The sequence below is a fragment of the Centroberyx gerrardi genome, chromosome 24 (genome assembly GCF_048128805.1).
Source record: "Centroberyx gerrardi isolate f3 chromosome 24, fCenGer3.hap1.cur.20231027, whole genome shotgun sequence".
NCBI lineage: Eukaryota > Metazoa > Chordata > Actinopteri > Beryciformes > Berycidae > Centroberyx > Centroberyx gerrardi.
Window position 1 is genome coordinate 4839403 of NC_136020.1, and position 26914 is coordinate 4866316.

At 40.9% G+C, this 26914-nt stretch overlaps 2 protein-coding genes across 2 annotated transcripts in view; both read right to left on the reverse strand.

Moving 5' to 3' along the window:
- LOC139923304 (peroxisomal succinyl-coenzyme A thioesterase-like) overlaps positions 1–7794 on the reverse strand; it is a 51941-nt gene extending 44147 nt beyond the window's left edge. Inside the window, exon 1 of the mRNA XM_071914040.2 lies at positions 7685–7794. The gene's annotated coding sequence lies outside the window, so the exon portion shown is untranslated. The remainder of the gene's footprint in view (positions 1–7684) is intronic.
- LOC139923303 (acyl-coenzyme A thioesterase 5-like) lies at positions 1677–24964 on the reverse strand. The gene is made up of 11 exons (XM_071914039.1): positions 24947–24964; positions 20461–20666; positions 18227–18326; positions 17341–17531; positions 16482–16642; positions 14327–14446; positions 13961–14043; positions 13782–13875; positions 11972–12052; positions 7685–7826; positions 1677–2236 (listed from the first exon to the last, which is right to left on the reverse strand). The coding sequence occupies exons 2-11, from the start codon at positions 20651–20653 to the stop codon at positions 2106–2108; spliced, it is 1296 nt and encodes a 431-aa protein (XP_071770140.1). The 5' UTR covers positions 20654–20666; positions 24947–24964; the 3' UTR covers positions 1677–2105.
- Between the last annotated feature and the right edge of the window lie 1950 nt (positions 24965–26914).

Below are 26914 nucleotides of genomic sequence, written 5' to 3' on the forward strand. Positions count from 1 at the left end.
ACGCTTGCTAAATAGCTATATTAACTCATCAAAACGCATCAGTCAGAATAGAGCAACACCAAGTTCCTCACAGCGTGAACATACAGTTAGTGTTGAGCCATACAAATCCTTCATAAAGTCTATACCATCCTCCACCATACCTGAAGTAAAACTTGATTAATGAATCTCTATCCATTAAACCTTATCAAAAGCCTGATTCAACTAATTAAATGTTCATTTACCAAAATATTAGGCTGAGTAAACAACAACAATCAACTAAATTCAATTAATAATGGAAAGTGGGTAAAATCAGCTTGCAATTCTCTAAATAAGCTAAATCGTGCACAGGCTTTCAAAAACATTATGCACATTTTATCAAACTGTGGGCCTATGTTTAATGTGTTTGCACAAATTATGAAATTATATGTACAAAATAATGAAAATTACGACACAGTCACTAAAGTGAGGGAACGATATGCATCTTGTGCATTCAAATCAATCAAAACGAAGGCACAAGGACTATCTAGTGTGCATGCAGTAGCATCTCGTATCCTCGATGTAGTAACTTGTCACCTTGACACATAATTGTTTTTTCCTGTGGCGAGTCCAGAGCCCCTGTTCCTCCTACATTGCTTAAATGTATTTATTTTTTAAAATCTTTTTATTGTTTTTTGCACAGGGTTTTAAACAAGAATATCTTCAGCAATTCAACAGAGACAGAAAAGTAACTGTGCTTTTACCCCTCGTCTCCCCTATGCGCCCGTCCTTCCCCCACCCGTACGTTGCTTAATTAATCTAGGCTAATACCAACCTGTAGTACTTGGACCTGCAGACAAATATGGCTCTCAAGTCAGCTGTCGGTTGAAACAGTGAGCTCTGTTGCTAGGCATCTTGCTGCTAACAATGAGTCCAAATGGGATTTGTCAAAATATCTAAAAAAAAAATATAGCACAGATCCTGTACAGACCCACGGCGCGTGTGTTCAATTCTGCCACACTACGACACGGTTAAATTACCTAATTCCACGTTGCTGAAAATACCACAAGGTAATAACGTTACCTACCGTTAAAGTTTGTGGGGCAGCAGAAGACGTGTTACTGTTTACAAATCCTGTTACTAACAGGCAAGTTTGGAGCAAATTGTGGAATGTTAAGTTTCACTGTTGTTTTCACACCAGGAGACTCTATGGATAGGGTTAGGGTTAGTACAATGCAGACCAGCAGTACAATGCTGCTGGTCTGCTGTCTGTGCATCTCCAAAAGTCAAACCTTACATGATGTGCGCATCAGTGATCGATTTAGATCAATTTCTATACACTGACCAACTTTTGATTTTGTGCCTCTGTATGGGAAACACTGCATCTTATAGTCAAAGACGCCCTCTAGAGGCCATCTCATGAAGCGCATCATCTCACAAAGCGACAGATGACTGAGTAAGCAGAAAAGTTGCAATGCACATGAATTCAAATGAGCTCTGATTTCATGACACAATATCACCATTATGCACACTTCCACTAATCAGGAAATCACAGAACTATTTTTCTCTGCCACAGCACAGACTCCTGTGGAGTGAAAGTGCGTTACTGGTGGTGTGATCTAGTTTTGCAGATGGATATACAATACATTGGCTGGTCACAATATTGTTTTCACAGACTGGCTTTTTTTAGGTTATTTTGACAAACCCTGTTTGGACTCATTGTTAGCAGCAAGAGGCTAGCAATGGCTAGCAGCCCCACAGCAGTCTGTGCTGCGGCAGAGAAAAATAGTTCTGTGATTTTCTGATTGTGAAATCCCCCGTTAGGACTCATTGTTAGCAGCAAGAGGCCTAGCAACAGAGCTCACCGTTTCAACCAACAGGAAAGGACCAGCCAAGTCTGGAAATGGGTTCATGGATGAGGTAAGTGTAAAATGTCCCGGTCATAATCCAGCTAACTCTAAACCTGCAACTTTGCAGGTTTAAGCTTAAGGATCTGATGCCCTGGTAACAAGTTTGACTAAATTTTAAGCTTGCTTTGAGGAACAGAAAATCCCAGGCTTACGTTAAGTTGTTAACAAACATATCCAGCTAACTCAAGTTATCCACATACAAGAAACGAGGCCCTGGGCTTTGTATGTTTGTGTACGACTTCATAGCTTGGCCTGGGGGGCGCTGCTGGGACAGGGGTACAGATGCTGCCGTAGAAAAGCCAAGATCTTCTCCCAAGAGTGTTCCTGAGCGTCTGCATGTGGTTTGGTCTCTCCTCCCCACAGCAACACCACTGCAAAACACACACACACACACACACACACACACACACAGAGCTATATTTGAAAGGACATTCCATTATACACAGTATTCTTACTCTTATTTACTTATTTTGTTTTTGTATCTTATGTCTAAAAACTGTCTTGAAAGTGTGTCTCTTACTGTGTCAGTGTCTACATTATGTTTTTATGTTTTATGTTGCACCAGAGAGACTGGCGAACAAGACTTTTTGTTATACTGGACTGGTATAATGACAATAAAATTGAATTGAATTGAATTCCATAACTAATAATACCTAACCCTAAATATAAATCCATCCCCAACATGGCTTTCTCTGTTATGACCACTGAAACATCTCCAGTTTGTAGGATTTCGTACGATATGTAAGGCAGCTGAGTAAGGCAGTCCGCATAGACATGCTTGAAGTAAGAACACATTCGCATAGACATGCATACCAGAGTTAGACTGATATGGCCTTTTGAACTCTGATACTGATATAAACTTAACCTCCTTGGCGGAGGTTGGCGGTGTGCCTTATAGTGCCGATACTCAATATCTTGAAATGTGATCTGTTTTAGTTTTTTTTGTATTCAGTGTTTCCACCAATTTTATTCCTGTCAGGGTGGAAAAGCCTCTGAAACTGCATTTAGACCATCATGTGACACTAAAACGCTCCACTGAACCCCAAACTAATTAAATTGTTTCAGGGTTTGCCAGTTCTTGATGATTAAATTACTGCCTTTAAATGAAGAATGAATAATAATAATAATAATAATAATAATAATAATAATAATGATAATTAAAGCTGCAAGCAGCGATGATTGGGCCCTCGCACTTTGCGCACGTCGGGGTGTGCCGCAGCCGCGGCGTCGTTACTGGACACTGACCGGTCGATGCGGCTATGAATTTTCAGGATAAAACATGTCATTTGCTTTTGGCAGTAGGTGGCGCTACGTCTATGATTCAAAATTGGCCTGTAGATGTCTTCAGGCCAGGACTCTGATCAAACGTGTGAAGTTTGGGGCAGATTTGACCATGTACAGCCGAGTTCCAAACCACTTCCTGTGTTGCCAGTAGGTGGCGCTATGACTGTAACGGAATATTGGCCTGTAGATGTGCTCAGGCCGGGACACTTATCAAACATGTGAAGTTTGGGGCAGATTTGACCATGTACAGCGGAGTTACAAACCACTTCCTGTGTTGGCAGTAGGTGGTGCTATGACTATAACTGAATATTGGCATGTAGATGTCTTCAGGCCGGGACTCTCATCAAACATGTGAAGTTTGGGGCAGATTTGACCATGTACAGTGGAGTTACAAACCACTTCCTGTTTTGCCAGTAGGTGGCGCTATGACCATAACTGAATATTGCCATGTCGATGTCTTGAGGCCATGACACTTATCAAACATGTGAAGTTTGGGGCAGATGTGACCATGTACAGTCGAGTTACATAGCACTTCCTGTTTCGTGGCGAAACATGGAAATTCGACGCCTCGCCACGCCCACGCTGTTGGACGAAAACTCAAGCTTATACTAACTTTTAATCGTCAAGGTCTGTTATATACGCTGACCAAGTTTGAGGTGGATCCGATTAACCTCCTAGGAGGAGTTCGTTAAAGTATGACCCCTGTAAATGGCCAAGAATGCCACAATAAATGCAAAATGGCTGACTTCCTGTTGGGTTTAGGTCATGGCACCCATTGACTTTTTTTTTTAAGTCTGGACATGATACATGTGCCTACAAAATTTGGTACATGTAGGTGAAACGTACTGCGAGGGGTATTTCGTTGAAATTTTGTAGGGGGCGCTATTGAGTCATTTTGCCACGCCCATGCGCAAGACCCATAAAATATATAATTTTTCACCACTTCTGAGGTGTGTGCAAAGTTTGGTGAGCTTTCGAGCACCTTCAGCCCCTCAAAAATGCGATTCATTCGGCAGAAAAAGAAAAAGAAAAAGGAAAATAATAATAATTCCTTGAAATACAATAGGGCTTCGCACCGGTCGGTGCTCGGGCCCTAATAATAGGAGGACAGTGACACACATGCACAGAAAGTCTTGCACAATCAGACATCCTAAAGGGCAGTTTTTATGATCTATACCATGGGGCAGATCTATAGCATGGGCAGCGATTTATGATCGCTGCCCATGTTGGATCGTCGCAACATGTTGTTTATACTTCAAGCGATTTGTCATCGTTGCGATGGCCGTTAACTTAAATTGACATAGTTGACTTAAATTTGATTTAATTTTGACCCCATCGCTTGGTGTCATGACAACATTATGGAACGTTCTTATCCTAAAGTCAATTAATTCTCTGAGCTCAAACTAAACAGTAATCAACAGCAATGGAAGACCATACATTTGTAGAAAAATAATAAACACAATGACAATGTTGCCGTGCCTATATGCTACAGAACGGGCAGCTTACAAAGATGGAATTAAAAAGGCAAAATCCTGGGCAGCAGGACCACCACCGATGGTATATCACAGCTGTTTAGCCTGGATAATAATAAATGTTAGCCTGCCGACAGATTGAAACATTTCATTTGAAATGTTTGAATCAAGCATGAACATGGCTGGCTAGTAATAAAAGATAAGCTTCTCTGTCCAACCCATGAGAAAATATTAGAATACCCCCCCCTCCCAAATCATGTAAAACTGACGAGTGCAAAAAAACGCCACTAGATGGCAGTATGCGCACACAGCTACTCCTGTTCCTGTCTTGTCTTAGTAAAAGCCAAAAGCCCAAAGCCCATTCAACAACACAGAATGGACTGTAGACTAAAACATACTCCGAGTAGACAATGTATGCTATTTCTCTAGACCAGGATAAATAAAACAGATTAATTTGAATTATTATTATTTAATTATTTATTATTAATTAATTATTTAATTATATATCTTATTTAAAAAGAAAGAGGGAAAAAGAACTTTGGAAAAGCTGTTACATATCTATTCTGCAGACTGGTGATAGTCACAGTCATCATATTTACAAACTGTATTACTATTTTCCTTTCAAATGGTTACATTTTTAGTTAGTGCAAGTAAAAAAATATTCCATTACATGGCATCAATAAAAGCAGATTATGCAGTAGCTGTGGTTGGCGCACGGTGGAGGCTTGTAGGCTCCAATTCGCTTTCAGAATGGACACAACAATAAACTTCACAACCTGGGAATATTTGCATTACTTTGAACAGATCGAAGAAGAGGGTAAGAACATTGATAACCATTAGCTGGGCATCAGGGAACTGAAAGCACTTGCCAATGTGTTGTGAGCGCTATCTGCTGTTTATTTTTTAGACCAGACATGATTAATCAAGGCTGCCTCTGTGATCATACTAGTTTGCCATAAAGACGATCAGACCCCGAATAAATGAAAGCTACCTTGTTTTAGATAACAGTAGATAACAGTAGTGTACTCAGTGATGATTTCTATACGAGTGAGGACGTCACCAGAAGACATAAAGGCTGTTAAGTTTTTAAGTCGGTAACCTGAAAGCACTCTGAGTTCTATTGAGTTACTTTTAATATTGACTTAGTAAAGCAACTAGTTGCTATATAAAGCTATAGTAAAAAGCAACTAGAAAAGGCTAAATTTTCTAAAGAAAATTTAAGTGTGCTTGCCGCCCTTGCAATGCCCCTGCCCTTAGACTTGGCGTTCACTAGCTTTGCTAAGCGGTGCAGCATTGCAATTGTTAGCATTTTGACAGACTAGACTCAGTAAACAGAGCCAGTTGCATTCAAAGGCACTGGGAAACTTTTCTCATCACTGCACAGCAACATGTTTGGTATCGAACGAAACTACAGATTCCCAGCTTTCCAAGGATCCTAAACGCATCACAAAGACGGTGCCGAGACTGACAGAAAGCGCATGTGGGGAACTCATGGTCTCTGTCGCCATCTGCTGGCTGTGTCGAAGCACTGACATGAATGAGCTCGACCATTTCATTTCATGTCATTTTATACAGTAAGGTCAAGTTTTAAAAAATGCTGTCATCACATTGAAATGGTTACTATGAGGCCATATTTCATCACACATGAATGCAATTGGGCTCTTTGGATTCACAAGAGTCTCAGCTTTGCAGCCATACCCAATTTCTACAATTCCATGACTGTTTAGGTACCACAGTGTGCAGAAATAGGGAAAGAAAAAAAGGCGAGAATAACATCTTTTCACTGCATGCAGAACACTGTGTCTTTAGTACCCTGGAGCTCATATACCCTATGTAGCTGACATATGTCAGATATGGCTGTAAAGCTAAGACTCTTGCGGTTCTAATGAGCCATTCAGATATCTTAATGTGAGAGGTCAAGGGACCCGTTTGAAAATAGTCATGCCCATTTACCTTTGTCAAAAACTTCGCCGACTTTGGAGCTATGTTACATAACATGGCTGGTACCTACGTATTCGTCTGGATGTCTAGTTTCCGTTAATAAAAAAAGCTCCGCTCTAGCTTAAAAACTGAGCTCGTGAGAAGCTCCGTTAAGCATCGGCCGACGCGCAGAAACCACCATACTCTGTGTGTGTACCGTAGCTTCAGTTAGATTCAGCTACTGTGTGTGAGAAACCAGACATACCTCCCGATCTCCGCAGCGCGGTCCGTCTGTCCCAAATGCATCAAGCCAGCCATTAAAAACTCTGCACTAGACTTTTAATATACAGAATAAAAGTCCAAATACATCCATACTGATCTGATTCTACCTTAGCTTCAGCTACTGTGTGGGAGCCTCCCGATCTCCGCGGAGAAACAAGGACAAAACCAAACTTAAATCTCTGGCTCTGTGATCCTGTGATTGAGTCCACACGGTTCTCAGGTTCTCATCCTTTTACAATGGGTGTGTATTGCGTCTAAAAATGCCATTTAATCATTCATATCTCAAAGAGCTTATGATGGATCTCTTAGAAAAGTAATAGCACACGATTCCTCAATGAGCCGCACATTTTGATGTCTAATATGTCTATGTACTGTAAAAACTGTAGGAGGAGATGCATCCTAAACTTTCGTCCATAAGAAGAATAAGAATAAAAAGAATAATAAGTATGCAAGATAGTAAGAGTGTGCTCTGCCTACGGCAAGCACACTAAAAATAATAATAAGTATGCAAGATAGTAAGAGTGTGCTCTGCCTACGGCAAGCACACTAACTAGTTGCTATATAAAGCTATAGTAAAAAGCAACTAGTTGCTATATAAAGCTATAGTAAAAAGTAAAGCAACTAGATGATTTTCTGCCTCTATGTCTTGATGCTTTCTATAATCGCTGTAGTGTTTATACTTTTTATGAGCAACAGCGTCCAAAATCAAAGTCGAGCGATGATGGGATGTTGGTGACTTTGTAGCGATGTCCATCAGGTGATCATAAATCGCTGTACTATAAACTGCCCTTTAGCCAGATGACCAATGCTACAAAATAATTACAAAATATGTGAGAGTGTGTATGTGTACCATTTACGTACCTTTCTGTCGTGTGTGCTGCACTATGAAATTACTAGCTTTGATGTGGGGTGTGTAGGGCGGCTCAATGAGATGTCCAGCATCGTGGTAAGTGACTGTGGTAAGCAGGTGCTCATTGCCCGCTGCACGCATCATCTTGGCTATCTGAGGGTCAAAGGTCAGAGGTCAGTCTCAGGTCAGTTTTACTCAACCATCACAACTCATTACACCAAAATGAAGCCTGCCTCTGAATCGAAACAGCACAAACAGAACCTGTGTCTATTACACTGGCTGGCCCTGCAAAACCAGAGGTGCACAGGCCCAAAAACCCAATGAGCTCGCACTCGCAAATAGAAGAAAAAAATGCTCAAATTGGATGATTTTATTCTACATCTGATCAATGAAGTGATGTGCTAAAGTGAACAACTGCAAAACCAGGGCGTAGTCCTGCAAATTTAAAGTTTTCCTGTAAATAGATGGTCATTTTGGTACTCTCCACCACCGATTGATACTGTATAACACACAGTGTTGGGGAGTAGCGTCGCTACAAGTAGTGTCCAAAGCTAGTAGCGGTGCTACTAGTTTAACTACATTTCTCTGTAGCGTGGTGTTGCTGTCGCTGTTTTTGAATCAAATAGCGTCTTCAGTAGTGAAGCTGTTTTATTGATCAACTAGTGCGGTAGCATCCACAAAAGCTACATTTTCCCAAGCATTTCTAAAGCTCGAGCGCAGCGGAGCTTTCTGCTGTGGTCTGGAATAAAACTGCTAAGGACAGGTACGTGACGCCAGCGCCATACGTGGAGGAATTGTGTCTGTATAGCCGATGGAAGCACTTCCGTATGACGGTGACATCACATACCAGTCCTTGTTTTTATTGCCAAATTGGTATTGTTATAAGAGCAGTTGCTCGCAAAGGCACTTGTTTTATAATAAACAACTGAACTGAAAATTTTTTTGCCTTCCTATTTGTTTGACTGACAGTTTTTCTTGATCACTGCAATAACATTGATTTGGCATGAAGTTGGTTCTATGTAAAAAAAAAAAAAAGAAGTAGCTTCGAAGCAAACTACTTTTGCCATGTTGCTCGTAGCTTAGCTAGCTACATTTCTCTAGGGGATAGCTTCAATGTAGTGGAGCTTCATTTAATGTAGAGTAACTGGTAGCTTAGCTCACTACATTTTCCAAGTAGCTTCCCCAACACTGATAACACAGTGATTCAACATATGGCCAGTTCATGAAAGCTTTTACATTTGCTGTTAGTGTCCGGTAAGTCTTTCCAAGGGAAAATCCTTTGGTGCACAGGAAGTCTCAAAGGGCTTTACATTGCATCATATACAGTACATGTCATATCGTATCACATGTACATACACATCATTAACTACATCATATACATACTATATATCATATACTATGTCATATACATAATTTTACTAGATCATATAAATCATATATCATCAAATACCATACTACACAAACACACCCATGCCTATGGGCAATTTAGGGTCTTCAATTCACCTGACCTGCATGCCTTTGGACTGTGGGAGGAAACCGGAGCACCCGGAGGAAACCCACACAAACACGGGGACTGCACACAGAAAGGACCGGGAACCCACAACCTTGACAACCGTGAGGCGACAGTACTAACCATTGAGCCACCATGCCGCCTTAGGATCAAGCAAGGTCATTCTAACATTATGTGGAACCTTCTACGTGTGGACCAGGCACTAGCCACCGTGTGGCCATTCCCCTACTGAGCACCACCGACCATCGAAGGGAATATACTATTTAGTGTACCCAATGTGTGGCCACCCCTCTAATGGCAGCTTCCAGACCAAAGGTAAGCTGCAGAAGACCAACAGCCCATTTCAGTCAGGAAAACTCACATATTGATATTAATAATATTTCTAAATGGTTATGACACGCAATAAGTTTTGGCGGAATTAGGCTGCGTTCACACAGCCTTTTTTCCCCAACTGCCAGTGCCCTTTTCTCATTAAAGCCGGTGTTTGTTTTTTTTTCGGCAGAGCACTTTCAAAAGTTGAGAGATGTTCAGCTTTTCAGTAAAGCAGTGGGTAACGTGAACCGCTTTTTTCTCAGCCAACCAATCGCGATGACGAAGAGGCCGTTTCCCCTAACAACAAAAAATATGCAGAAAGTCAAAGTGCCGGTGGAGAAATTGGTCGTTGTAATAAGTGAATTTCCGTTACTGCAACAAGGCACATAAAGGCAGTATGTGATTATACTGGACGTGTATTGGGAATATCTGGTAAGCCTTTGTTTGTTGCACAGCGCTCCAGGCAGCGCTTTTTCCACACAAAAAAACGCAATGTGTGGACGCAGCCTTAGACTTCAGTCACGGAGTACATAACCCTCCAAAGCAGCAGACCTAAGCCACCAAAATGAGTGTGCTGCAATTATGTAATGTAAGAAATGCAACCATGATCAATATGGAACAGTAGAATCTGCCTATAGTATGGGTGCTTGGACCAGCTTGGCCAATGGCTTACCTACCTAGTGGCCTATCCATCTATTTGAGCCTACTCATTAAATGCTACGCTGCACTTCTCACTTGAGCCAGCAGCTGCAGAGCACTCTCTGAACATATGGCAAGATATGCGCTTGCAGTATCTTGAATTAAGAGAAATATTCTACGCCACTTAATGCACCTAGCCCGAAGGCATGCTTTTAACTCAGATGAAGACCCTGGTAAGTTGATCATTTAATATATGTGCGCTTCTGTGGTGATGTAATGGAGATATGACCATCTATAGTGTATTTCTAGGGTGCTTTCCTGTGAAATACGCGCCGCGGCACGCGGAGACAATAGACCAGACGCCGAAACTGGCGCTCCAGATCGTGAGCCGCGAGCGGAGCTCCGTGCCGCAGCCAGTGTGGACGACCTGATCCATTAACATGGGTACTGAAAGGAAGCGGCCTCCGCTTCGGGGCCGTTCCGCGGCCGCTATGCGTCCTGTGAACCAGGCATAGTCTTTCTTTGACAAGCCTTTAGCGGACTAGGACAGCTCCTACAGCGACATCTTGAGCATGAGCAAAACAGCAAAAACAAAGCAGCAAGCCTCATGACAGCAGAACACAGCACCACAGTAGTAATGAGCCAGGAGGTAAGGCAAAAAATGCAGGAGCTAACAAAACGCTAATGAACAGAACCAAACTAATGAACAATACCAAACGTATGGTGAGCAGCAGCAACAACTGAGCAGCAGTGATAGGCAGTCTGAAAACCGTAGCAGCAACATGGCAATCTGTGAGAGACAGTGAGCTTCAATAGACCGCCTTATTGCGAGGGGGGCACTTGATAAGAGTTGCATGAGTAGCGCAACTCGAGTTGCCTGCCTGAACTAGCTTCACAGGCTTCGCTTCATTACTGGCCACACTGTTTGACTGACAAGTGATCTCTGTCAGTGTGTTATCTAGGAACAAAAATTTCAGTTTAAAAAGGCATACTGCGTAGGATTCTGTCGGTTGTAGCTTAAAAACACAACTTTCAAAGTTGACCCGTCCTCCCTAGCTCAACAAGATGCGAAGCGCCCCCTGAACGCAGTTGCCAGAATGGTACAAAACAGTACAAAATAAAGTACAAAAAAAAAAACTGAGACAAGACTCGTACCAAAACAAGATTGAATCTGGGGTTGCCTTTCACCCATCGGCGAGTATTGAAGGAGAGGATGGGGATGAAGAGCTGGTTGGACAGGTAGGCGCCGGTTAGCTTAGCTAGCTATATCAGCTTTTCTACTACAACACAGCTACGCTAACAACGGTAGCTAGCTGCCAGCTCACAACACTCACTAGCTCTGACCAGAACTCCAGTCACTCTGTATTAGAGTTCGGGGCCGCTACCGTAGCCAGTGGGCTTTTAGATATAAAACGATTTAGCAGTGGTTTTGGTTGCAGGCGGACACACCCACTGCCAAAAGGTTGACACCCAGAAACGTCCCAAATATTCAGAAATAAGAAAATACAGGCAGAAGGCAGGCTCTCTGCAGACACCAGTGGGCCATAAGTAATGACTGAGTAAGATCATTTTTGGATGAGTTTATGCTATTTCAAGGGGGAAAATCCTGCTCTGTATGCCTTTAAAATGAACATGAAAATGAAAAAACTGTAGACCCATCAGAATGACGATTTCTCATCTGAAAAACAGCGCATCAAGAAACGGCAACATTTGTAAGATGGCATCTAAAAGTGAATAGAGGCCTTAAAGTTTTTTCTCCAATCTCTTTGCAGCATCTATCCTCTCGGAATCAGGTGTGTGTGTGTGTGTGTGTGTGTATATGTGTGTTTGTACTCACATCTTCAGCAGACTCCACTGTGGCCCAGTTCTGATCATCATCACCACAGACCAATAACAGTGGACACTTTATCCTCCCCACCTAGCAGAGCATTAATCATGAGGAACAGATTAGAGGACAGATTTTTTTTTTGGTAATTTCTGCCTTTTTTATTAGGTATTTTTTTATTAAAGCTACACTAAGCGATTTTTCTGACCACTAGAGGGTGACAGCAACCGCAACACATTATGTAAACATACAGCAAAGCTACTGGGTGACAGCAGCCCTTAAGGACAAACCGTGCATAAAGGCTAATGGCTAAAATAAACGTACCTACGGACAACCCACAATGACAAGTGAAGAGGTAGGTAGTAAGTTTACTAGTTGAAAATGTTTACTCGCTCGCTTCATCGATTCGCCATTACTCGGGCCGGCTTTGACATGAAGCTTTAGAAAAGAGGTGAAAACAACACAGCTACTGCTGTGTGGCTATTTGTTTATATCATTACGTCTCACGGAAATCTCCACGTAGCACACGTTAGTTTCAGGATTGGTTACAGGGTCTAAAATCGCTTATTGCAGGTTTAAATGGGAAAGAGAGAGACAGGGGGGGATGACATGCAACAAAAGTCCTGGGCCGGACTCTAACCCAGGACATCATGGTTACATGGTATGTGCCTTAGACCACTGACCCACCAGAGCCCCTTCCACACATGCAGCCTGTTCTGTAAATTTACAGGCACAAGGCTCGTGTGTGAAAAGGATTTGATAAATCAGTTCTGCCAATTTCACTACTCAAGACATAACATTACTGGTAAAATTCTGTATCGACCTATGTGTGAACAATGCCAGACCATTACCGGCACAAGCACGCACAACGTTAGGACGCTCTGTTGTTGAACTGTAGGAGGGAAATACAAACCACTACACAACGGGCTGTAGCTTTACTTTTTGGATGTCAAACTCAAACTCTTTCAATCTGACCATTTTCATGCCAAAAGATCCCAGAAAATTCGAAGCATTCAGGTAGATTCACCCAGATTGTTTTACGAGGCCAATTTGCAAATTTTTTGAGCCTCAGTTGCTTGAGCTAAGAGCATAGAGTTTTCGTCTTATTCACTATGACGTTTATGCAAATCAAGTTGTGATGCAAACAAGTCCTCAAAAGTAGCTCTGTACAAGCAAATAGTCCTTTCACCACCAACTGCAAGCACAAACCGCTTCAGCTGTAAAACTAATCCACCAAGGCTGGCACCCTTGCGTCCTAAAGCCCCTTTCTAATTTGAGCGCCCTCTGATCTGGTCTGAGATTCTAGAATAAAAAACCCTCCCCCTTGCTGTCTGACTTGAGTTGATGTTAGTGCTATAGTTTTCAATCTTGGTTTTTATTCTAGCCATCTAATCACGGACTGATTTACACCTGTGACGTCACATGAATGCAACTAACTAGTTGCATTAACCTCCAATTCATTTTTGCGCTGTGCCGGGACTCTGATGTGGACTGGGCTAACTATCTGGGGTTCAAATTAAAAACATCTCATAACACTGACCCCAACAGAAGGCATCATCATTTTTTTATCATTTATTTTTAACATAACCATTAGTTTCTATCGATATGTCTGTTTCAGAACGATAGTTTATACATGTTCACCTCTGCCCCTTTAGTGAATCTGGATCTCTGAGTTTCCCACTGATTCAATTCTACAATAAATATGTAGTCACACACACTGCATCATATCAGATGTGGACAATGAGGACAATATTGGCCCGATACATTGGCAACCTAATATATCAGTCTAACTCTAGTGTGTGATAAGAGTACATATACTTACATCCACTTTCTTGCTGGGGTCAGAGGGGATTGGTAGAATCATGTCACGCCATATCATACGGTTCTGCTCATCCACACGTACCTTGTGAACATTCCTGACGAGACAAGCGGTTGTTCCTGTTACTCCTATTACAAAACGCTGTGTACTGTATTTATGTTACCGCGAAGCAGGACACCTACTTGTTGACCTCTTGAAATGCAACAAAGACGGACTCGCTGATTGAAAGGACATGGCTGCCGCTGATACAAACACAGCAACGGGGCTGGAACAACACACAATGATACACTATAAGACACTGGTTCTCCACCATGTGCCATTAAGGCCCAAGAGAGTCTGCAGGTTTTCATCCCAACCAAACACTACAGCCACTGATTTCACTGACTAGTTCCTCCTCTGTGGTTGAAGGTGTGTTAGTGGAATCAGCTGCTGTAATGTTTGGTTCAATTGAAAGCCTGCAGACTCTCTGCCCTCCATGGTACATGTTTGAGAACTACTAATACAAGGTCAAACAAAAGAACATCTCCAGGATGTTTTCTGTTACTTACACTGATTAAGTTGCTGTAAGCTGCCATAGTGAGGGTCACTGCTGTGCCGAGGGAAAGACCACAAATCCCAACTCTGTCACTGATCACTAGAGGATGCTCCTGGATAATAGTAAATGCTTTCTGTAGGGAGGTAGATAATGGTGATATGACAGGGAAGGAAACAAAACATTACATCATGGGATCTGCAGGTTTCATGAAGCCAAATATAAAACTCTAAAAACTGCTACCTGGAATTGTATTTGAGTCCTAAAACTATAAATAACCGTTATTAGATAGCATTAAAAATGTCTTAAAAAGTTATATATTTAAGACAAAGGACACCAGCAAAGTAAATGTTTAGGGACATAATGTCCAACATGTTTTTGTGCTTCCTGCTTTCCAGCAGGCTTTCCAGCAGGCAAGGAGCAAAGCAGAAAGCGTCTGGTCGCCCGATCAGATGCTTTCTGCTTTGCTCCTTGCCGCACTGCTCAAAACTATGAGTGGGGGTTCCTGTTAATTACTATTTCTACAGGATTAAAGTGATCAGAGGTCGTGATCACTTATTTTCAAACTTATTTTCCGGATAGAGTTAACTGCAGTGTGGTGTGTGGATAACCCATGGCTCCCCTCGGATCAGAGTCTTCAAGATGCATGGACTGCTTTCGACTGTTACAGAAGATTGCTGTACTTGAAACCAGGATTCTCGCATTGGAAAAAGCTGGAGAATTTCATGACACACTACAAATGTCTCCTATCGGTGAGCTGATACAACCTAGCACAGCAACACAACCTAACACAAGTTTGGCGTAAAGCCCAAGCATAAAGGCAGAACTGTAGTCCAGCATGGAACACAGCTAAGGAAGCCAGCTCATTCGACACCGGGCACCTGCACCAGCAGACAGCCAACTAAAGATGCAAAAAATCAGAGACTGCAGTCACCATCAACCTTACAACTGGAGAACAGGTTTGAACCGTTACAATATCTGCATGAATTAGAAACAGAGGGCACTGCTGACCAGAGAACAAGGACGGATTATGGTGCGCACAGAGGGAGAACGACCAAAAAATCCTTCCCTTGTCTCTGACATTTTAAGCCAAGCCTCTGATGCAAAATGTGAGGAATTTGCGAACTTTTTTAAAAAACAAAATCACAACTATCAGGGCTAGTATTGCTTCAGGTGCTGGTAATTTCAATAATCAACCTTGTAAAAGGCAAACATCCATGAGGGCATTTACTAGTATTTCTGTTGCAGAACTTTATAAGACTGTAATAGAGAGCAAATCTTCCACCTGCTCCCTTGGCCCTGTCCCTACTAAATTTTTTAAGAGGGTTTTCAATAGTGTTTCAAACTCTGCTCTGAAAATCATTAATACATCACTTGAGACTGATTTTTTTTGTTGTGAAACCGCTGTTGAAGAAATCACATTTGGACTGTGGGGTCCTAAGTAACTACAGGCCCATATCAAACCTGCCTTTTTTTTTTCTTTCTATTTTACTTGATTTGATTCATTTAATGCAATGCATTTTGCTTGTTCTTTTATATGATTTTTTTTTCTTTTTATCTGTCTTTTATCTGCCTTCTACTGATGTAAAGCACTTTGAGCTGCATGTTGTGTATGAAAGATGCTATACAAATAAAGGTCATTATTATTATTAGTATTATGTTGTATTAATCCTGTTCTGTATTAATCTAACAGTGGACATGCATGTGGAAGTACAGTAATATAATACAACATAAGAAAATAAAACCAACACTACTACCAGTCCCATTCACATATTTTGGTGAAACTACAATTACTACAATTTATGGCATTTGCCTTATTTTGTTTGTCTTACTTCCCGACTAAATATCACAGAATGGAAAAAATCTGTCAATACCTCTATCCAACTTTATAGCTGCATCAAAATGAAACTTAATTAAAAAAGAACCTACACAACATATTGAAAAAATAACCCACTCATTAATATCTGTATTCAAGATATTTGAATGCTGTTTAAGGCCTTAAATGGTGAGGTGAAGGTCATTCATTTCCAGCAGTACTGGGTAACAGTTCACACACCTGGACTCTGTACTCACATAACATTTCAGAACAATAAAACACCTGATACACTAGACACAGAGTGAGACAGAGAATGAGAAGGTGGAAAAGTAAGAGGTAAAAAAACAACACACACCTCAAAATAGCTTAACCCTATATCTGTCCCGAGCTCATCGGGGGAAAGATACTCCAGCGCCATAGAAACATAACCATGGGATGCCAGCAAGGCAGCACGATACTCCACCAGCCCTCCGCCCCCTCCCCACATATCCAACACCCCAGGGAAGGGTCCCGGACCTGAGGCAAGGCGGAAGAGGACACTATAAGCTTACTCTGAAAAAAAACCGAATCATTTCATACAAATAAAACGAGGGTTCCCACCATGATCCTGATGTAAAATTCCATGACTGTTCCACAACTTTCCATAACTAAGTCGAAGCGCTTCCATGACCTAAGAATATTCTTCCTTCCTTGTCAGTGAATGTTGTTTATCTAAAAGAGTGAACAGTCTGGTGTCCACTCCAGCAAATTCCTATAAAGTGACCCATTTGCAAAATTTGCCCTGGAGAACTGATCAAATTCCCTGACTTTCTGGAATATACATCTCAACATTTTTGATAAAAATCTTTTTGGGATAGAACAAAGCACAACCTGATTTCCTAAAATCAGTGAACTGCCCCCTTTCAGAAACTAATGATTGTATAAAAAAAAATCAAATGGACAAAAGTATACACCACTGCCTCCTCAATCAAGATCAATTTCAGAATTTTATCCACATTTGCAGTTAAATATTTTTATACAACCATCTATTTCTTAAAGGGGATACTTTACAGATTTACTAAATCATCATTGTGCTTTGTTACACTCTGGTCAAAAACTAAGGCCCTTTTGATGCTTTGCTGGTCTACCAACTGAAAACCCTGTAGAGCTCTCTGAAATTAAGTGAAGATGTGAATGAGAGTGGAAACATGTCTTTTTGGATGATGCGAACGTACCTGGGGGTATAAAGAGGGTCCCTCTGACTCCTCCCTCTCTGACGTCTATCCTCTGGACGCCTGGTGCCATGTACCATCTCTCTGTGACTACTGAGGCCATGGGAAGACGCTCCCTGAAGCCCTCAACAACATGTCCTCTGTACACAGAGATTAACACCACCATGGGGGTGCGGATATCCATCTTCCTCATCCTGAGAGGCAAAAAGGCAGAGCAAGGAGCTTCTTTTTAACCATCGCAGTATGCAACCTTCGACAATCCAATCAAACACTTTGTTAGTATATTATTTCTTACAAAAATGATAATGAGCGAACCTTTGTGATGCCACAAAGTTACAAACGGCTGTTTAGAGGCTCGCTTTTCTAATATGGATTGTGTGGATTTAGTTGGCGACCGTGTGTTTTGATACTTTCACCATGTTTAGATAGCACATCCAACTCCGTTATAATCAAAGGGGCAAGGGAAATCCATGATATGGGACCTTTAAAAATCTTCCTGTGTGTTGGCAGCCTTACAGCCCTGCTCCACTACAGCCATCGGCCGTCAGCCATCGAAGGAATGATTCCTTTACCAGTAGTGAAAGATGCTCCACTGTTCGCGTTGCGTTCGCGTTGTGTTGCGTTGGCGTTGTGTTGCGTTGCGTCCGATGGCTGCGCCCAAGTGAAAAAATAGCCGAGGTTCAATTCTCGATGGCTGACGCATGCGTTCTCATTGAAATATTCTCCCTCATTGAAATAAAGTTGAATTGATTGTTTTCTGGTGTATCCATTCAAAAGTCAACGCACTCTGTGGAGCAGGGAGAACGTCACGTTGGCACAGCGCTGATGGCAATGTGACGCGACGCTGGTAGTGGAGCTCTAATGTTAGAGGGAACTGTTAATGCGTTACCTGAGGCCTGTCCGGCTGCCTGGGACAGGGCGCATACTCCACAGCAAACCCATGGTTTCTTTTCCTGTGTATGTTCCTCCAATACTCGAATCCTCAGAAACTACAAAAGCAATAAAATCTTGACTTACAACAACAGTTATGTATAGTTTGGTAACAAGTACACTTACATCTACAAAAGACAAACAAAAGTAGACTATGGAATGTATGCTTGATTTTCAAGCTGGCTTCACACATGTAAGGAATAAAATGAATATTGTGCTTTTTATATGAATAACATACTCTGGGGCGAATTCACAAAGAATGGAGTGCGGCCGCTAATAGCACCATGAATTGCGTATCATTTGCAACCGCTATTTGCTCCGTCTCAAGGACCGATTCACAAAAGATATTGCGCTAATGATATGCCAGCGCAAACACGCCCATAACCTGTTGTAACTGAGTGCAATTTGCCCCTGTTTTGCGTCTGATTGCAATTATCAATGTGGCAAAGTATAAACGTTGCCTTTGCTCCAAGAACACAGTAGGCAGGACAATGGCAGAGAGAAAGAGAAAAATGAAATTTTTAGACCGCGAGCTGCAAGTCCTGACGGATGAGGTGCAGAGGTATTCCTCAAAACTTTAACCGGGACTGCGAGAAACCATATTTGGGATTTAATATCCCAGTCTGTGAGTGCTGTTGGTGTTTCCAAACGCACACCTTCAGACTGCAAAAGAAGATGGCATGATTTGAAGTGAAGAACAAAGGAGAATGTAGGGGAGCTTTATTAATTTATTTTTCATGACACAATTGCATCCTGTCACTGCATCCTTTGTTTGTCATTACATCTCACTGCATCCCAAAATAAACTAGAAGGGCAATCGGAGAGCGCAGACCTCTGCCAAGGCCAATCCAGTCTTCTATGATATGCAAATGTGCAAGCGCAACCAATATACGGATCCGCTCCAAAATTTAATGGGGTTCTTCCTTGGCCCATGCTACACCCTTCCACCAAGTTTCATGAAAATCGGGCCAGTAGTTTTTCCGTAATCCTGCTGACAGACAGACAAACAAACACACAAACAAACGCACCGAAAACATAACCTCCTTGGCGGAGGTAATACTGTAAATGAGTTTGAGCGGGGCTGTCCATGGTGCTGAATCTTTTGGCCAAAATAAGGCCCACTGTGCTGACTAGTGAGATAAGTGAAAATATTTTCAGAGTGAGAAATTGAGTTGTATTGATTGTTTGGTTGTACTGATTTATTTGCTTTTGTTTGTGAAGCAATCTGTGTTAAAGTTCTATAGTAATAATAATAATAATGTCAAAATATTATTTACAGACAATTTTATTTTTTAGGTCACACAAAGGTGGAATTGTTGCAGAGACATTTGCAAGGTCAATTCAATTCAATTCTCAGTTAAAATCAACAAGTGATATTCTCCTTGGAAATATCCGCTCACGAGCACGCCTGGCATTACGATGCCTTCGCCTAGCTACAATCACTGCTGCCATGATCACTGGAAAGTCTGGGCGTGACACCCCTTATAAATGCGCTTCAATTACCACCAACTCTCTGAAGACGCTAATAATTTCACTCTAACTGCGTGTGGCAACTAGCGCCGATCTTTGTGAATTGGACTGTTTTTGCAGTGAGGCTCATTTGCATAGAAAGGGGCCAATTTTGCGGCAAATGTATGCATATTACCTCATTTAAATACGTGCAAATAGCACAGGAGCACCGAGACGCTATTTGCGTGGCAGTGCAGTTAGCGGTGCATTTCACCCTTTGCGAGTGCTTTGTGAATTACACAGTTTCTTTTTGTCTTATTTGCACAGGTTTAGCGTCAGCAAAAAAATAAGACAGACTCATGCCTTCTGCCTCAGACTTCTCATTGGTCGGATGAGTTTCCACACATTTCACTTCACATTCAAATGAGAATAGCAGAGGAATGGGGCTACCGCCATTTCTGAGATTCTGACATATCCTGCTTTGGCCACCAAACGTGGTGATTTATTTGTATTACTTCTAAATAAATGTTAATTCATAAAAGTTACCTACTGCAGCTTTGAATGTACCTAAATATCCTGTGTTCTTTAACCACAGCCATCAAATCAGCTCTAAGGATTTTTGTTTGAAGCCATCACTTAAGCAATTTGGGCTTAAGCAATGTTTCCTGAGGGCAAAAAATCCACAAGCAAAGATTTCAATTAGATTCAAAAATATTTTACTTGTTCAAGAGGAACCAAACCTACCAGTCACTGTGCCTCTATCATCACTGACATAGTGGCCATAGGCCTCCCAGTAGTCCTTGTCCTCAGACTGGTGAAGGGAGTGCAGTGTTACTGGAAGTCCTGGAGGCAGATTCTCCACCATCACTTTGAACTTGTTATCCACAAGACCCCGTGTGGGGAAAACAGAGAGAATTGGAGTGACAGTCCCAGACATAGTTGATGATGGTCTGTGGAGAAATGCAAATGAAACATTTGCAAGGGATACAGTTTAATTAGTGAATAGAATATAGACATATATATTAGAGGACATTTCGCTATATACATTTTTTACACTGTATATAGTATTAGGCTGGCAGTAGCAAATTCACACCATGTAGAGGAAGCAACATTTCAAAATCTGTCAATTTAAAGGAAAATTCCACCCTCGGATACTTTTATACTGTTATATATCATCAATCTGTGTTGTTCAATGCATGAACAATGATGCACTGAAGTGTTTTAATTTACCTTTTTGTTGTATCCGCTTTCCCTCAACCTGCCTCTTCTGCTTAGTTAGTAATTTCCTAGATTTACCAAAATGACTTTCAACAACCCTGGAGAACTTCCCTGGGCTTGTTGCATCCAGCCATTGGTTTTACTTGTGAAGACTTGGAAATAGCAACAAAGAAAACAATAGCAATGTAACAGCAAGAGAGTGGGAGTTTCCAGTCAGGAAGAAGCAGGAAGAAGTCAAAGTCACCCGTTTTTCCTGATGCCTTTAAAACCGCTGTTGTGAAACTGCTGTTGAAGAAATCACATTTGGACTGTGGGGTCCTAAGTAACTACAGGCCCATATCAAACCTTCCTTTTATAAGTAAGGTACTTGGAAAAAGTGGTTTCTAACTAAATTAACAACTTTTTAAATGAAAACAACATTCTGGAGAAGTTTTAGTCAGGTTTCAGAGCCAACCACAGCACAGAAACTGCTCTCACCAAAATAGTCAATGATTTGCGACTTAGCACTAATGCCAACAGGGTCTCAGTTCTGGTTCTTTTGGACTTGAGTGCAGCATTTGACACCATCGACCAACTGGGTTGTTCTCTCTGAATGTGTCCTAAACTGGTTCAGAACTTACATTATAGGGAGAAAATTTTTCATCTCTCTTGGAGATCATTTATCAGAGAAACATGATCTAACTTCTGGTGTTGCACAAGGAAGCTGTCTTGGTCCCCTGCTTTTCTCACTATACATGCTTCCATTAGGTGATATTATCAGAGAACATAATGTCAATTTCCATAGCTATGCTGATGATGCACAACTATACATTTCTGTAGAGCCAAATCATGCAAATGCCTTAAGCTCCCTCACTACTTGTCTATTGGCTATTAATGATTGGATGAGTACAAATTTCTTAAAACTGAATGCCCAAAGTCAAAAGGGAAGAACTCTCCACAAGACTTGAGAACATGAATCCCTGGATCAAACCAAAAGTAACAAGCCTGGGTGTTATCTTAGATTCTGATCTAAGTTTTAATTCCCATATAATCAAGGTGACCAGAACAGCATTCTTTCATCTTAGAAATATTGCCAAGGTGCGGCCCTTCCTGACCCAGAAAGATGCTGAAAAGCTAACTCGGGCGTTTGTTACAAGTAGACTGGACTACTGCAATGCCCTCTTTACCGGCCTCCCTAAAAAGTCTATTGAGAGGCTTCAGCTTATCCAAAACTCTGCAGCTAGGCTTTTAACAAAAACAAGGAAGCAAGAGCATATCACTCCGGTTTTAGCTGCATTGCAATGGCTCCCAGTGTCCTTTAGAATTGATTTTAAAGTTATTTTATTTATTTTACAAAGCTTTTAATGGCTTAGGACCGGCCTACATTACAGAATCCCTGTTGTTCTATATTCCATCAAGAGCCCTCAGGTCTTCTACTGCTGGTTTGTTAGAAGTACAAAACCCCACTCAAAAGATGATTGGGGATGCAGCTTTTTTTAACTATGCTCCTAAACTGTGGAACAACCTGCCAAAGAATATTAGAGAGGCGGGCTCTGTAAGCATTTTTAAAACGACTGCTAAAAATGTATCTTTTCAGCATAGCTTTTAAATAGCCTTCATTTTAACTGTTTCTGTTCAGGATCCCAACAGAGCTGACACGGGCAAGTACGAATTTTCTTTCGTCTTGTCTGGGTAATGCTTACTTGCGCATGAGTGAACACTATATGTGGGGGGGACAGAGCTTTACCCTGTATGATTCTCATCCATCTGTGGATGGTGAGGTTTTTGACCAAGAGGAGAATCTATGATTCTCGTCTGCCTTAGGCAGTGAGATCTGACGTAAATATCAGATCAAGAGTAGAATCAGGAAGGACAGGGGAAAAGAAAATTAAAGAAAAACATATGAGTTCACTCACAATGTGCATCTAAAAGTGGGAGTATTTGTTGTGTTCTTTTATCTTTCTATTTTACTTGATTTGATTCTTTTAATGCAATGCATCTTGCTTGTTCTTTTATATGAATTTTATCTTTTTATGTCTTTTATCTGCCTTCTATTGATGTAAAGCACTTTGAGCTGCATGTTGTGTATGAATGGTGCTATACAAATAAAGGTCATTATTATTATTATTATTATTATTATTATTATTATTATTATTATTATTATTAATACTTAGGACATTGTGGAGAAAGTTCTTCTCAAGTTGTCTTGGAGAAAATGATCTTCTCACAAAAGTGAGCACAAAGATGCTTCCTTACAGTTTGAGATGGGCTGTGTGCTTGATGTTGCGCACACAATCAATTAAGACACACAACTGTTCATTTTCCCAGCTGTTTCAAATGGCCCTGTAAGTTATAGCTATCATTCCCACAATTAATCTTGGGCTTCCCATTCATTCTCATCGGCCAAGTTACCATCCAATGCAACCTCGGCTGACAAGTAAACTTGCAGGATCTTTATCCGCCCTCTGTACTTGTGTTCTTTTGTTTTGGAGTAGTAGAGGCTTGTCTGTACATCCCAAAGCACTGTGAACATGAGATGGCACTCTATAAACTTTTGACCCTGGTTCCAGAACACAGGACCCTTTCTCTGTTTTATCTCTCACTCTTTCTATTGTGCCACAGTGAACTTGAAAGTTGTCTTATAGCATCAGGAACAGCCTGCATCACTAGTTCCAAACACTAAGATAATGGACCTGTTTGGGTGGTTATCCTTCAAAATAAAAGCGTGAAGCTGTAATAGCTTGTAGGTGAAAAGACATGAACACAAAATAAAATAAAACACTTCAAACTTACAATGGAATAAAAATGTAGGTCTGTGTGTTGCCTTAGTCCATATATTAAAATTCCTTGGTTTACCTCTATTGAAACAGTCAACCTTAATTGTTCATTGCATAAAAACAGGTTATGAGTTCATACTTGTACTCCCCATCTAATCAATCTGCCAGTGTTCTTATATTAGTTAATAAGTTTAAAGGGGATGTAGTTAGTAGGCTTTAATCTCAGATGAGGGAAGATGGGTGATAGTGATTTATTTACCAACAAATAAAAGATCCAAGGCACTCTTCCAAAATATATTTAAAATGCCTTGATTTAAACGGCACATTCAAATGAACTATTAAAAACTCGGACACATTTTGGCATCATAGACAGAACGGACAGAAAATGCCGATTCCATCCACTCTCATCTTATTCTTAGATTTTAGCAAAGCATTTGACACCATGAAACATAGGTTCTTAATACGAGCACTCCAGCTTTTTGGTTTCGGAGAAACTTTTATCTCTATAATTGATATATTTTACAAAGACATCAACAGCTTGGTTATGTTAGCCAACTCTGCTTCCAAATAGTTTCCTAGTTAGGAAGATTTTCGGAAGAGTCCTTTTGACAAAAGCAGAAGGGATATCCCCTTTAATGTACCTTGCCTTGTCCCTTGTGAACTCTTCTAATACATGCAATATATTTTTAAAACAGCTGTTCAAACTTTGTATGGAACAACACAAGCGTAAAAAAAATCTACTCTGACTAATTTAAGATCAGAGGGAGCTGGTCGAGGTCATAAAAAATATATGGACATAACTAACAAATGTACTTTTTGTGATGGTGTAGGTGAGACTATTGCACGTTTTTTAATCAATGCAATATGGTTAACACTTTCTGGCATGATTTATTCACTTACCTTAGTACTTATATAAACCTATTGCATGAATTTTCTATTAAAGACATTATATGTTATTTTTCTGACAAAGATAAAGATTCTCTGTGGAAAATTCTACATTCACAAATGTAAATTTGCCTCTTGTAAACCCAAATGACACCTTTTCATGATTGAACTGAATTATTTAATCAAATCATCAATCAAATCATTACCTAGGCTACGTCTCCAGGTTAATTTTCAGATTTGCTAACAGTGCAGCCTGTAAGTGAGACTACATAGCATCAGTCACCATCAATGAACAAAATGCAGTAGGCCTACCTGTCAACACATGCTGGCATAGTCTACCACTTAGTTTACCTTAATCTGTGAAACTCTACCTGATGCAGGTGCGAGCAGATACTTGCGCTTGTGCAGGAAAGTACAAGGTCCGCAGAGGAGCCCTGATAAAGTTACAGCAACTCCTCAGCCTCATATTGCTGCTGGTCGCAGGCGGAGACAAACTGTTTCTCCTTATATGCCCCTGTCAAGTTCTGCATTCTGCCACGGTACATTTCAAGACCGGACTGGCCCTTGTCAGGCCAGCTAATTAGTGCGCTACCAGTTACACCATACAATTGCAAATACTCACTAGTTATGTATTCTAATACACCGAACGGACCACAGCTGAAAATAAGAAAAGCAGGAACTGCAGCGTAGTGATGACGTCAGAATCTCTGACGTTGCCTTCATGTCCCATGTGAAAGACGGTAAACCGCTTTCAGCTTTCAGGAGGTTATCTTATTAATTTAAACAGAGTGACCGATTTTCTTCACATAGCCTAGGGCCTACGTCATTTTGTGATCTCAACCCTTGCAATATCATGGCGGGACACAACTAACTTACCAGCTGGATTTTTGGTTTATGGTTGATCAGGAACAGGTTGCTTTTTACAGTTGGTCCCCGGCTATTCCCATATGACATGAATGCACCATTTGACGTGTGTCACGTTATCTTTCATGTAAAGAGCAGTAGAGGAGTAAAACTGAAAAAACTTTGACTGAAGTAGTAGACATAAAACGTAACTGGCCGGACGTGGAAGCTCAGATTTACCTCGCTGTAGGCTATGGTCAGATATTGCAGCAGCGTATTATGTCGGTAGCCTAACCTTTCACACACTTTCCAGGCCATAACCTTTGGACATCACATAGTACCTGACCAGACACTTTACTACCGCTCCTTATGACACTGCATTTTGTAGCCTATCGTCGAGGAGGTTAAACGTGATTCTGGAACATAAAAATAAAAAAATACAAAGTATATTATAATTACAGATTATAAATTACATTATAATTATAATAGAATGCTAGCTGTAGTAGTAGGCCTACTATTATTATTGTTGTTATTGTAGCCTAATTGTTATTATCATTATTATTTTGCTGCTGTAGCTTCCTATACCAACCAGCATTTTGGTGAGCAAGTTATTATCCAGGCTATAGTAGACCTACGCTCTTGAACGACCTTACGGTGCTAAACGACGCCCATTTAAAATACATAAGGTGTTTTTTTAGGTTTTTTTGTAGGGAGAGAACGTAACACCAGACTCCATTCAGAAATCTGGCAAGTCAATGTAACCTTGCTTACTGACAAAGGTAGCCTAACTCGTGGAACATGACTTAAGACACTTTATGAATAATTAGGTTTCTTAGGTAAATTCGTCATCCATATAAGCCACCAAGCATCTCTTATTCCTATAAAATTTAAAGAATTCGCCCGTTATTCCCACAATCTTCCAGCAGCCTATAATACACCTTGTTAGGCGGTAGCAAACAGTGCAATCCTTCTAAAAGATGAGATTTATTGAATTAAAGTAGGACTGCTAGGCGGATTGGATGCATGCCGAATTTTCCAGTGGACCCCTAAGATTTGTAAAAGGTGTTCTAATTGGTACGCACGTTTGCCGATAAACAAGGCAAGGTTAAACTACAAGATTCTCAATGGACTTCGGCGTGGCGGTCTACAAGACAGGTATCGGGGCTATAGGTCAAGGTAAAATCACAAGGTCACGTCGTCATAACATGTCCCAGCACATTGTTATCTGATAGATATAGGCTATTGGTTTAGAAGTTTTGTTAGTTAGCTATGATTAGACCTAGAAATGATTTCAATCCCAAAATAAAGGTTCTCTAATAATGACTGTGGATAGAGGGAAAAACTGATCAAGTTACTTGAGGGACCTGAAGAGCAGCAAGAAAAGATAGGCTACACTGAAGAGGAAGTAAGGAGAGACCACATATCTACGGAAGCGTATTGCATTCACCAAAGAAAAAAAAAAATCGGAGATGGTTTCTCGTAATTATGACTTAGTA

What these genes read in the sequence shown, in the direction of transcription:
- LOC139923303 (XM_071914039.1), bottom strand. Translation starts at nt 20,653, where the DNA reads ATGTCTGGGACTGTCACTCCAATTCTCTCTGTTTTCCCCACACGGGGT. An exon ending in TGATAGAGGCACAGTGACTG is followed by an intron (nt 18,327 to 20,460) that starts GTAGGTTTGGTT and finishes TTGCTTTTGTAG; the next exon opens with TTTCTGAGGATTCGAGTATT. An exon ending in CAGTGGAGTCTGCTGAAGAT is followed by an intron (nt 7,827 to 11,971) that starts GTGAGTACAAAC and finishes TTTGACCCTCAG; the next exon opens with ATAGCCAAGATGATGCGTGC.